At 38.3% G+C, this 13,509-nt stretch overlaps 1 protein-coding gene across 6 annotated transcripts in view; it reads right to left on the bottom strand.

Moving 5' to 3' along the window:
• Positions 1 to 13,509, bottom strand: part of usp28 (ubiquitin specific peptidase 28) — a 49,501-nt gene that overhangs the window by 24,466 nt on the left and 11,526 nt on the right. For 5 of the 6 annotated variants that reach the window (XM_061898984.1, XM_061898981.1, XM_061898980.1 and 2 more), the window contains exons 6-11: positions 9,696 to 9,782; positions 5,389 to 5,526; positions 5,236 to 5,306; positions 2,800 to 2,876; positions 2,581 to 2,729; positions 2,379 to 2,506 (exon numbers count right to left, since the gene is read on the bottom strand). In XM_061898984.1, the coding sequence (XP_061754968.1) occupies positions 2,379 to 2,506; positions 2,581 to 2,729; positions 2,800 to 2,876; positions 5,236 to 5,306; positions 5,389 to 5,526; positions 9,696 to 9,782 (650 nt within the window). The remainder of the gene's footprint in view (positions 1 to 2,378; positions 2,507 to 2,580; positions 2,730 to 2,799; positions 2,877 to 5,235; positions 5,307 to 5,388; positions 5,527 to 9,695; positions 9,783 to 13,509) is intronic. The other variant, XM_061898983.1, reaches the window with a different exon arrangement.

The raw sequence follows: 13,509 nt of genomic DNA on the forward strand, positions 1-13,509 counted from the left end.
AACAACACTTTCTTTACTCAACTGCAGCTTGTACTAGACATCAAATTGGAGTACGCTACTTAATCAGAATTGTGCGTTTTTTTTTTTTTTTTTACAGATGTCACGTCGGTTCACTGTGTTCGTTGTGTTAAAGATGTCTACCACCTGTGACGCCGGGAACATGCTTTATCAGTATCATGCTTCAAACCCCTTCTCTCTTTCAAAACGTGCAATGACTTCCTAAGTTTTATTCTTAAAAAAAATTTAAGAAAACTGCAGATTGTTGCATTTATTTTTGTTTTGTAAGGCGCATCCTGAAGTATTCACAGCACCTTATTTTTCCTACGTTTTTTTATGTAATCAATTTGAATTTACTATTATTATTTATTTGTTTTATTTGATTTAATGTTTCAGTATCAAATGCTTAAAATCAGTTATATAGTTTACATGTTATAGTTCAAAAACGGTGGGATGCCTTTTCGAAATATGTAGGAAGTACTTATCTCTAAATTAACCCTGAGTGAAACACAATTGAAATATGGGTGGTTGATGAGCCTTTTGTGTGCTTGGGGGTTACTATACAGTATCTCTCTAAGGTCGTTCAGGAATGCAGCTGTCTGCGCTTTCTTACTTTATTTATCATTATTATAATATATATATTTTTAGGTATTTTATTTGAGTTTTTAGGGAAAAAACAGCATTTCATGTATTTTTAACAACTTATGTCAATTGTATGTGTATTAACATCAATAAATAAATGTTAAAAATAAATTGTTAGTTTAAATAAGGATTATCTTTTTGAATTTCAGGCAAAAATGATTGCATTTAAAACATTTTTTGTTACAGACTAAAAAACAATGTCGATAAAGTTATTTGTTGTAAATTGATTAATATTTATTTTGTCCTTTTTTGTTTTCTTTAATGTTAATAACAATGTTATGCGCGGGTGTACTACTAACAATTTAATAGACAAATGACACAATGGCAGAGCGTTGGGGGGCAAAAAATGTTGTCTTCCTCCTAGGGGGTGTATAACAGTGAATAATTAAGAAGCACTGAACTAAAGTGAACTAATTAGGGCACAGTAGATAACACAAGAGACTTTCATGCACTACTTCCTCCACTCTGCAGGGGGCAACAGCAAGGCATACGCATCACAAGAGAGAAACTGCCGGACTTGCTTTTAAACAAATAGGCCACTGAAAAGAAGTAGTTTAAAGTAGATTAAGAAAGTCAGATTCTTAACAATGACTGGACTAAAAAAAAAAGATACATTTAAAGAAAATGCAATGGAGGAGTCGCTACAAATGTTTTCTTTGTACAAAAGTAAAACAAAGGAAATTAACCTAGAAAGGTGCAGACCCTGAATTTGAGTGGCTTGCTGCAACAGGAAATATGTGCCTGTTAACATGGACAAAGGCTACTAATATTATGTTGGACATACATATTTTCAGAAAGCTAAGGACTGAGGGGCCGGACTTCTCCTTTACAATTATTGTTGAGAACCAGCGTCCTCTGGAGTGGACATTTGTTTTGGTCTATTTCTTTCATCAGAATGAAAGGAAAATGGAAAGAAATTAAACCTGCTATTAAGGGTGTAATGATTCATTTCTACAACGATATGATTCGAATCATAATTTGTGGTTTTGCGATACAATTCAGGGACGTTTCCAATTTTTTTTTAGAACGATACCATCCGAAACTATTGACTGAGTTGTGAGACATCGATTCAGTAGATATTTAGAAAAAAAATAAAAAAATTCAACCGGTCTGACTGAAATAAATTATGCATACTGGACACTGAAGGTGAAGTTTCCTATATTTCTGTTATTTATTGTAAGGGAATTATGTATGAATGAATTATGGATATAAACAAGCAAGTAAACAACAATTAATAGCCAAATCATTGACATTTTATTTGAATAAAATGCAACCAACACTTTAGGTTGAATTAACAAGAAGAAACCTTTTGTGCTCATATTTTCAACATTAAACACATGTTCAATAATAGTACAGTAACCAACATTTTAACAGTCTATTTAAGTGCTACTTCAGTTTTTGTTTTGAAACAAAAATAAAAAAATAATGCAATATTAATATAAAAAATAAAGTGCAACCAGCATCTCTTCAGGTTGATATAACAGTAGAGTCACCTCAGAAATTAGTTGCAGCCTGGTAGGCTGCACATTGTTGTAGTTTGGACACCCCTTATCTAAACTCATATGAACCTACTTGTTAATTTGTCAATATTACTCTATGCTGTAACGTGCTTCCTAAACATTACTAAGCACTTATTTCTTCTGCTGTTTCATGCTAGCTTCGCTATTATCATGCTTTCTTGTCTGCTTCTGCTAGTTCTTAAAGGCATGTGACATGGAAGATAAAAAAAAAACTGTCACCTGTCCATGTGGATAATTTGCGGGAACTCCAGTTTCTTGTGAATCTTCTCGGGGCGGCCCAGCTGGGTGTTGAACTCAAATCTGGACAGTTCAAACGTCAAAACGGGCGGTAACTTCTTGAACCATCTCTGCGTGGCAAAGAGAAATCAGCCAGGCATCGACATTCCTCATTCAAAAAACATCTGAGCTGAAGCTACCCAACCTCTCTGCCGCAGGGAACGCTGAGATCGGCGTGAAGCGACTCGATCTCCCGCTCCACCATGGCGCCTTCCAGGCACTCGTCCAGGTTGTTAAAGCCATTTACTTGCAGGGGGTACTGACCAAACTGCTCAATGTTACAAAGGATTTGACCTACACAGAGAGAGAGAGACACGTGAGTGGTCTGTAATGGTGGCAACGTAACGGTTGAAGGGCCACTTACCTTCATGCTTCCTCTCCGTCACAAAAGTGCCATAGAAAAGTTGCACCATGGGGTTTTGTTGCTTATCTGTTGGGCTACTGGAAGCAAACTTGGCATTAGTTAGGAAGGCCATTGATAATACACATGCATCACATCAAAGTATGTCTGACACATGCCTTCTCTATCTGACCGACCACATCAAACATGAGGTGGACGCGGGTAAATACTGCGGCACGGTCATGCTGGACATTCAGAAGGCCTTTGACACCGTTAACCACGCTATACTGTTGGATAAGCTCAGAGCAATCGGATTCGATAAAACCTCATCAAGCTGGATGCAATCTTATTTGGAGAGGAGGAAACAGGTGGCAGAAGTGAACGGCACCGTGTCCCCTCCCCTCTCAGTGAGCTGTAGAGCCCCCCAAGGCAGTATACTAGGACCTTTGCTGTTCCTAATATACACAAATGACATGCCATCAGCATGCCACTGTGAATTGTTCCTGTTTGCGGATGACTCGGCCCTGCTGGTATCCGGCAAGGACAAGTCACAGGTGGAACAAATCCTCAGTGCTGAACTCCTTAATATTTGCACTTGGCTCGCTGACAACAAGCTATCCATACACTTAGGTAAAACGGAATCCATCCTATTTGGGTCCCATATCAAACTTAAGGTCAGTGACTTCACTATAAAAGTGGGTGACATTGTTATCACCAGGAAAGATGAGATCACCTACCTAGGTTCCATTCTAGAGGCCAATCTTTCCTGTGATAAAATGGCAACCAAGGTAATCAAAAAGGTCAACCAGAGAACGAGATTCCTCTACAGAATGTCCTCTCTCGTCTAGCGGGAACTCTCATTCAACCCTTTTTCGATTACGCTTGCACCTCCTGGTACCCCAGCACATCCAAATCCCTCAAATCTAGACTCCAAACATCCCAGAATAAGCTAGTCCGGGTTGGGGAGGAGACCCTGCCCCAAGTGGAGGAGTTCAGGTACCTAGGAGTCTTGTTCACGAGTGAGGGAAGAGTGGATCGTGAGATCGACAGGCGGATCGGTGCGGCGTCTTCAGTAATGCGGACGTTGTACCGATCCGTTGTGGTAAAGAAGGAGCTGAGCTGGAAGGCAAAGCTCTCAATTTACCGGTCGATCTACGTTCCCATCCTCACCTATGGTCATGAGCTTTGGGTCATGACCGAAAGGATAAGATCACGGGTACAAGCGGCCGAAATTAGTTTCCTCCGCCGTGTGTCGGGGCTCTCCCTTAGAGATAGGGTGAGAAGCTCTGCCATCCGGGAGGAACTCAAAGTAAAGCCGCTGCTCCTTCACATCGAGAGGAGCCAGATGAGGTGGTTCGGGCATCTGGTCAGGATGCCACCCGAACGCCTCCCGAGGGAGGTGTTTAGGGCACGTCCAACCGGCAGGAGGCCACCGGGAAGACCCAGGACACGTTGGGAAGACTATGTCTCCCGGCTGGCCTGGGAACGCCTCGGGATCCCCCGGGAAGAGCTAGACGAAGTGGCTGGGGAGAGGGAAGTCTGGGTTTCCCTGCTTAGGCTGCTGCCCCCGCGACCCGACCTCGGATAAGCGGAAGATGATGGATGGATGAATGACGGTTACTTTTAGACCTCCACCCCAGATCACACCTCACTCCAACCCACTTCTCCAAAGTGGGCTGGCTCAGGGTGGAGGACAGAGTTAAACAACTTGCACTGAGCCTATTCTATAAAATCCGCTACACCTCCCTGATACCGAAGTACATGTCAAACTACTTCCTTAATGTAAATGATCGCCATAACCACAACACCAGGGGGAGCTCCATAAACCACGATCTTAACAAAGGTCTTAACTCATTCTCTTTCTATGCCACATCAATGTGGAATGCACTCCCAACAGGTGTAAAAGTAAGTGCATCTCTATCCTCCTTCAAAACCGCTCTAAAACAACACCTCCTGGCAACTTCAACCCTTTACTAATACCCTCCTCCATTCACATCCCATCTCCCCGGATTATAAATAACCTAATGTAAATAATCAAATGTACTTCTAATGTATTCCCTTTCTCTAATGCTATCTGAACTCACTATGTTCTCTGCTGGCTGTACATATCCTACTAAGTAAGACCTACACTGTTTCAATGTCCATTTCTCTGTTGATGCAATTGTTGATGACTGAAGTACTGATATCAACCAAAGCTCCTCATCCCACCCCCCGGATTGTAAATAATGTAAATAATTCAATGTATATACTATGATGATTAACTTGTGTGATGACTGTATTATGCTGATAGTATATATTTGTACCATGAATTGATTAATGTGGACCCCGACTTAAACAAGTTGAAAAACTTAATTCAGGTGTTACCATTTAGTGGTCAATTGTACGGAATATGTACTGAACTGTGCAATCTTCTAATAAAAGTTTCAATCAATCAATAAATCAATCAATCAAAAGTCTTACTCTCCATTGGCGGCGAGCTGAAAGGCATCTTCTAACCAGTCCAGCAGCTTGTGGGAGAACTCGCTCACATCCTTTAGTTTAAGCGAAAATAAATAAATACAATTTTTTACATGAATGGGATTTTTGTATCAATGGTAGAAGACAAACATGTACCTGCTGGGCCTCGCTAGTTCTGAATGCATCTCGCAGTAGCTCCACGGCGGATGAGGGGTCGACGAACCTGCGTGTGGAGCCCACCAGGAGGGAGAAGAGACACCGCAGCTCCTGCATGAAGGCGATATTCCTCTTGTCCTTGGAGAGCAAGATCAAGATTGTGATGAGAAAAATATTCATTACGCTTAAGTCTGTTGATGATGGGGATGGGTGCCGTTCAAAATTGAACTGATACGGTACCAAATCCCAGGTATCTGGAAATTAATACAAGTATTCAATAATAGCGAGTTTTGGTACTTTTGTGTGTGTTACGAAATACTGTTTGTGATAGTAAAATCTTTTTTGGGGAACATTTAAAAATGAGCTCATTATGAAAACTGCTGTCCAGTTGTTAAATCTTGTTTTATTATCACATTTCTGAGTCTCAATTAAGGTTGCAAGTCCAAGACGTTAGATAGCAGGAGTGTACAGTTAAAGGTGTGTGGGTTAGTCAGTTCAAACTTTTCTGTCTAGTCTTTTGTCATGCACCTAAATATCTTAATAATGTAAGTATTGTAATTATGATCAGTGTTCTGAAAACCACTTTTAAAAAGTCCATCCATCCATTTCCTACCGCTTATTCCCTTTTGGGGTTGGGGTTGCAGGGGGCGCTGGCGCCTATCTCAGCTACAATTGGGCGGAAGGCGGCGTACACCCTGGACAAGTCGCCATCTCATCGCAGTAATTAATTTTAGTTACTTGTAACTTTACCAATGAAGTAATTGAATTACTAAGGGAATTACTCTTTAATAAGTGTAATTAAATTACTAGGGAAAGTAATTCATACGTTACTTAAAAACAAAAAACAAAAAAAAAACTTCCAATATCTGGCATATGCAGTTGAGAGATGTTTCATATGGGAGCACAGTGTGTGTGTGTGTTTGTGTTTTTGGGTCGTGTTGCGTAGTGACATGTGACGTCATCAAGGGTTTCAACGGAGCTGTGTTTGTTAGCATTGGCAGTTTTTGTATGACGCCAGCAATTTTGAATCTTTTCACTGGATAGTGTCAACTCTGCTTAATAAAAAGATTAAATGTGCTTCGATGGTTGTCATATCTTCCTGTCAACAAACAGTTTGAATGGCAAGTTTGGCACTTCAATCATTGATTTGTTGTCAATTATTCTCATTGTGTACGTGTGCATATGTTGTTGTCTGCTGTGTCACGGTGTGATGTTGCCTCTTCATTTTTAATATTAGGTTAATTTTAGTGTGGTGCTGCTTGTTGCTTTCACTCGTAAAAAGTTATTTCTTGCATTGAACTTGCTGCACTTATGACGCTGTCTTGTTGTTGACATAATAAGTAGCGTGCCACGTTTCATTAAGGTATCGCTAAAGGCATTGTAACTTACCTAAAAATAATTCATTGGATTACTTGTTACTTGTAAAAGTAACTGTGTTACTAACGCCGTTATATAATAATAAGAACACTGCTTATTACGCACCAGTTGTTTAATTGTAACGTGCATCTTAGCTGTAGTTTTCATCAACACATCTGGAGAAGTTGAAATCGCCATGTAAAATCGCTAATGCTAATCAAAGCAAAGCCATCGTATATTAGCATCAAGTTAGCACATTTTCGAAAAGTGCCTTATTTACTTAGAGTGGAGTTTTTTTGAGTCAATTTCTTTGTTGGCATTGAAAATTGGAACATTTAGCGGAGTCCGCTCTTAGTGCTGCTGGAAGGGCCGAAGTGGAAAGAGCCAGTTGAGTCGGCGACCTGGCAAGACGTCACGCACAACCAGGTATCGTAAGATGATACTGTTGGATTTTATATAAATCAGTCCCCTGTAGAACCGGGGGGATTCGGTCCATGCCAAAAAAGTACCGGATTCGGTACCCATCACGAGGTGATGTTTATGTAAATCAAGGAGGTCAAAAGTGCGGTCTGGGGGCCATTTGCAGCCGGCAGTGTGGTAAGCTGAATTTTCTTTGCCTTTTTCTGTATTTATTTTACACATTATATTTGCTCTCCCTCTCGTCCACAGTATGGAGTGCGGCTGGCGCTGGGCAAACACACACACCTGAGGTTGATTAAGGGTGGCCTATATAACCTGGTTGCTGACGGCCTGTGTGCGCCGGAACTTTGTAGTTACTGCTGTGGCTTATTGCATGCATCCTATTATCGTCCCACTTGCAAACTCTCCTGTTTGGCTCGTGCATCCCACAGGTTTGCCTGTATATCCGAGCTCTGTCTAGCGCTTTTAGTTTACATTCTGTTTATCTGTTTCACTTCTTTCAAGAAGTATTTTTTCCTAGCCTCGTCTAGCGTTTTTATTTTGTACTTTGCTCCTCTGTTTTTCTTTTTCTCAGTCTGTATTATTCCTAGCCTTGTCTAGCGCTTTTGGTTTAGTTTTGGTAATGAATCATAGTATTTTTTTCATGTTGTATTTTTGTGCTTCCACCATCGCTTTCTGTTTTGGCTACGTCCACCTTCCGCCAAAATAACATTTCTATACTACCAAAACGTCTCTGCATCCTTGGGATCCACATCACCGAATCCTAACAGGCAGCTTGTCATTTTAAATAGATTTTTTAATAAATCCAATAAAATAAGAAAAAAAGGAAAAAATATATACATATACTACTATTACTGCTACCAATAATAACATCTATAATGCACAATGTTACCTATAACACAAAGTTGACATGCAGGCAGTTTTTCCTTTATTATATAGATAATTTCTGGTTTCTTATAGATTGTTTTTAACCTTTTTTAGAATCCGTTTCTTTATTTACAGAATTTGCAGCCTGCCGCTTGTTTTAAAATGACTTTGTATTAGATACATTGACTGCGATGAGGGGCGACTAGTCCAGGGTGTAGCCTGCCTTCTGCCCGATTGTAGCTGAGATAGGCACCAGCGCCCCCCGCGACCCCAAAGAGAATAAGCGGTAGAAAATGGATTGCTGGATAGATACATTGAAACAGATACAATTAAAAACAATTACAAAAAAGAGAAACGATGTAAAGTAAAGAGAAAACGTTGATACGACTATTATTACTACTACTAATAATAATACACACAAAAGCTGACGTGTAGGCTGTTTTTGAATTTAAAATACAGTATTTACAATGCCTTAGAATATTGACCTTAGATTAGTTTCAGCTTCTATTTAATTAATGTTTTATTTTTTATTACATTTTTTTTTACAAAATTTGCAGCCTAGAGTTCTTTTAAAGATATACAATGGGACAAATAAAATAGAAAAATGTCACAAAAAAAGGAAAAAACGTACAATTTTGAGAAAAAGTTGACACTACTAATAATAATAAGCACTGCAAAAGCACTCGGAGACGCTACCAAGCCTTATATCCCAATAGTGAATAATCATCCTAAAAATCTGAATCCTGATCACCCTCAAACACTAAAAATAAAACACAGCAAAACTGGATGGAAAAAGACATTATAACAAAAATGTTGATCAACTCTGTGGCAGTTCTAGCGATAGGCTACATGAACAACTGCCCAGGGTAGAAGTATCTAGGGCAGTGTTTCTTAACAAAAGGCCTCAAACGCTTCCTAGAGAACTGCCCCCCCCAAAAAAAATTCTTAGCTTTGGTCCATATGGGCCGCAGTGGTACTCAATTGTAATACACTTTTCCACCACTTGTGGCAGTAATGACAAAATCAAACAAACAGAAGAAGTCTGTAGCGAATTATAGAGAAGTTAATTAAGCGCAAAAATTATGACCAAAGTGGTGAAGCTTTTTTTTATTTGTACTTTAGTTTCATTAGTGTATACGATTTATATTAATTTAGTATGAATGTATTCTAATAGCATTGTATTATTGTATGTACATTTATTTTTTATCAGTCTTTTTGAGTCCCTTCTTTTGCAATACATTAGATTAGTAATTATTTGCCAAAGCCTTGATAATAATCTTTGTGATTAACACGTGCTTTGATAATGTTTGAAAATGTTTATTCTGTTAAACTGTAAAAAGGTTGGATATAATTATTGAATAAGATAAAAATGAAGAATTAGATTACTAAGTCAGTGTTAATATTTAACTTTCCCTCTGTAGAGGGCAAGTTGGGCCCCGAGGTCAAAAAAGTTAAGAACCCCTGCTCTAGGGAGCACCAGAAGGATGAAGGAAAACAAAAAAAATAAAGGAGGAGGCTAGCACAGGGCGCCCTTGAAAAAGTTAGAACAACTACTATTTATAATATCACTAATGTGCTATGTTACGTTTGCATCCTTTATTTTTTGAGGAAACAACCCTTGGAGGAAAAACGTTTGGAGGCCCCTGATGTTGATGAAAACTCACCGCGTGGCTCTTACACTTGTCCAGGATCTGCTCGGACAGATGGTAGTTGAGAACCAGCTTCCTGAACACAGGAAGATGGAACAGCGACTGGAAAAACAAAACAAAAGTGTATATCAGTATATTGTATCAGAGCATGGGAGGAAAAATCCATAAGATGTCTCCTAGGGTACGTGGGGGTCGTCTCGCATTCAAGCAACATTACAGAACAGTTTTTATTTATCTTTACACGTAATCCATTTTACCGATAGCCTCATTGTGTGTTTCCACTGCAGCAACAATTAGTCTTACGTGTCACGTTGAAGCCCAGCCAGTCAAGCACGCGATGATCAAATTTGAGTAAGGAAATCCAATAGAGGCTTATCTCATTGTTACTGTCGTTTGCGGCCACAGAGGAGAGAGCGGGGGAATACGAGCTGGCAGGTGAATCATGTGGTCACTTTGGCTTCGATCTGATTGGAGCATAATTACATTTGTTGAGATCAGAGCGGTGTTGAATCGACAGCACTTGCTTCAGAGGCAAAAAGGTCTAATTTGAAGGCCATTTCGATTTGTCATCTGTTGTATCATTTTACCATTAAAAATTTCGTAAGCCTGACTTCTTAATCGAAAATAATTTCTGTCTGTTGTCGCCCACTTCAGACTCGATGCCCTTAGTGGCCCGTACTTTTGAATCATCCTTTTTGTCTGCGGAGCCACCTGAAACTATGGAACACGTCTCGCATCTTAAAGGTTAACACATTTTGTTGCTTGTTTCCAGCAACTTTGCGATACATTTTTACTCCCTAAACACTTTTTAAAATATTTAATGATCAGCAGTTTTGTCCGTAATACTTTTCTTAGGTTTCCAGATTTACCAATTTGAAATTTTAGGTTTACAGTTTTAGATACATTTTGACACCACTTCCAACTTCAAAAGGACCAATTACACGGATTTATAACTACATTTTTCTTTTAAGTCCAGAATCTCTAAACTTAAATAAGTCACTTTGGGAGGAAAATTTAGGAATCATCCTATTCTAGGATAGCTGGACAGAGATTTTAAGTAGAGTTCATAAGTCTTACATTTGTGCTAGACATATCCTTACTCAATACAAGCTAATAAATCGTACTTATTATACCAAGATTTAACCAGCTAATAAGTATGACGAAATAGTGGGATTATGTGATCTGTGTCTACTGTCTCCAACTAATTTAATACATATGTTTTGTCTCTCCTCATCCCCGAACAGCTATTACACAGAATTTTTTAACACTGTCTGTGGTCCCTGGAGAAAGGAATGGACCAAATTCTCTAAGTGGACTATTTGGGGTAGCACCTCAGTCATCTACCCTTAGCAAATCCCAAAATAATCTTGTAGCATTCACTACTTTGTTGGCCAGAGGACTCATTGTGTTAAATAGGAAGGCAAGAGCGCCTCCTTGCCACACCCGCTGAATTAAATATCCATCCATCCATCCATTTAATATGTTCTTTATTTTCTCTAACTGGAGAAAATTGGGCTGACATTAAGTGGTTGTTCTGTGAAGTTTCAAGAACTGTGAGGTGTCTTTCAGAAAGATGTAGGACAGGGGTAGGGAACCTATGGCTCTAGAGCAGATGCGGCTCCTTTGATGACTGCATCCGGCTCTCAGATAAATCTTAGCTGACAATGCTTAACACGATAAGTAATTAATATTTCCGCTGGTAATCACAGTGTTAAAAATAACGTTCAAATTATAAAATATTCTCATGCATTTTAATCCAACCATCCGTTTTCTATCGCACCTGTTCAAGATGTCGCATTAAATGGTAAGAAGTATTATATTTATTATTCGTTAACTTTTAGAATAACAATTTCATAAAAAATAATAAGAGACTTATTCTACTCTTAAAATGTTGGTTTTACTTTAAAATGCACACATTTATTTGTATTCAGAGTTAAAAAAATATATTATATGGCTCTCACAGAAATACAAAATCATATGGCTCTCACGGAAATACATTTTGAAATATTTGGCTTTCATGGCTCTCTCAGCCAAAAAGGTTCCCTACCCCTGATGTAGGAGAAACCGATCTCCAAGTTAACCCTGATTAAATCACAATTGAAATGTGGGTGGTTGATTAACCTTTTGTGTGCTTGTGGGTTGCTATGTCTCTCTTAGGTCATTCAGGAGCAGCTGTCTGTGGTTTTATGTTGACACCTATCTTTGGTTTCTTACTTTAATTTTATTTCATTATTAGTATTGTTTCCATTGTTTTTACTTATGGGGAGAAAAACATAGCATTTGATGTTTACTAGACCATTGGTTCTCAACCTTTTTTCAGAGATGTACCCCCTGTGAACATTTTTTTAATTCAAGTACCCCCTAATCAGAGAAAAGCATTTTTGGTTAAAAAAAAAAAAAAAAGAGAGATAAAAAAGTAAAATACAGCACTACGTCATCAGTTTCTGGTTTATTAAATTGTATAACAGTGCAAAATATTGCTCATTTGTAGTGGTCTTTCTTGAACTATTCGGAAAACAAGATATAAAAATAAATAGTGATTCAGTTATAAATAAAGATTTCTACACATAGAAGTAATCATCAACTTAAAGTGCCCTCTTTGGGGATTGTAATAGAGATCCATCTGGATTCATCAACTTAATTCTAAACATTTCTTCACCAAAAAATAAATCTTTAACATCAATATTTATGGAACATGTCCACAAAAAATCTAGCTGTCAACACTGAATATTGCATTGTTGTATATCTTTCCACAGTTTATGAATTTACATTCATATTTTTTTGAAGTATTATTCAATTAATTTATTTATAAAGGATTTTTGAATTATTGCTATTTTTAGAATATTTTGGAAAAATCTCAAGTACCCCTTGGCATACCTTCATGTACCGCCGGGGGTACTCGTAACCCCATTTGAGAACCACTGTCCTAGACAATTCATGTCTTGCAGATGGACACATGTTGGATGTTTTTAAAAGTTGCATTTGCATGTGAATATATTATAGCGGTACTTTACATTTTCATTAGATTACCTTTGCGCATTTAGTAAACCCTTGTTTAGTTGGTTTCGGGCCTGACTGTGGTAAATTAATTTTAGTGAAGTAGGAATTGTTCATTAAAAATGTAATTTTTATATAGCCAGAGCATTCAAAATAAACAAGAAATACTGTCAAGTTTTAATCTCACAAGATTTTGTAACACGGATATATTAAGTGGATTTGCATTATTTCTTATGGTTAAAATCTATTTTGTTTTTTGTACAATTCGATAACAAAAAACAAGTTACCACTGCATGTACTATATATTTATCAATTTGAATATTGTGCAAACTATTTCAAAAAGTGAAACTTCTGTAGGGACAAACAAACGATTATTATAGTTTGCATTTGAAGTAAGGTGCCCATTTTATGGGAGGCGTCAAAAGGGTTGCGTCAAGGTGGAGCTGATGGTAACCGGTTAAAATCTAGCAAGTGTGCTGTCAAAGTCTATTTCAGATTGCCCTTGCTGCACGGCTGCGAGACCAAGCTTTAAAATGCAGCTTGTTTGCTGTATGTTTTACAATAAGGTGTTTAAAAAAAAAAGAAAAAGTTTTTAATCTGGTTTGACTTCAGTTAGATTTCTTACACATGGGGAAATGTTGGTCAAGCTATTTTCCGTCCCAGCAGGCACTAACAAGTGGTCTCAATTAAATTGTGGATTTCTCACTTGCTGCTTGGGAATAAGGATGGGTACTGTTTACACTTGAATCGATACGGTACCAATTCCTGTTACTCTGGAAGCAATACCGGTACTCAACAGTACCAATTTTCGTTACTTTTTTGTGTGTTAATA

Source organism: Nerophis ophidion, linkage group LG04 (genome assembly GCF_033978795.1).
Source record: "Nerophis ophidion isolate RoL-2023_Sa linkage group LG04, RoL_Noph_v1.0, whole genome shotgun sequence".
Classification (NCBI taxonomy): Eukaryota; Metazoa; Chordata; class Actinopteri; order Syngnathiformes; family Syngnathidae; genus Nerophis; species Nerophis ophidion.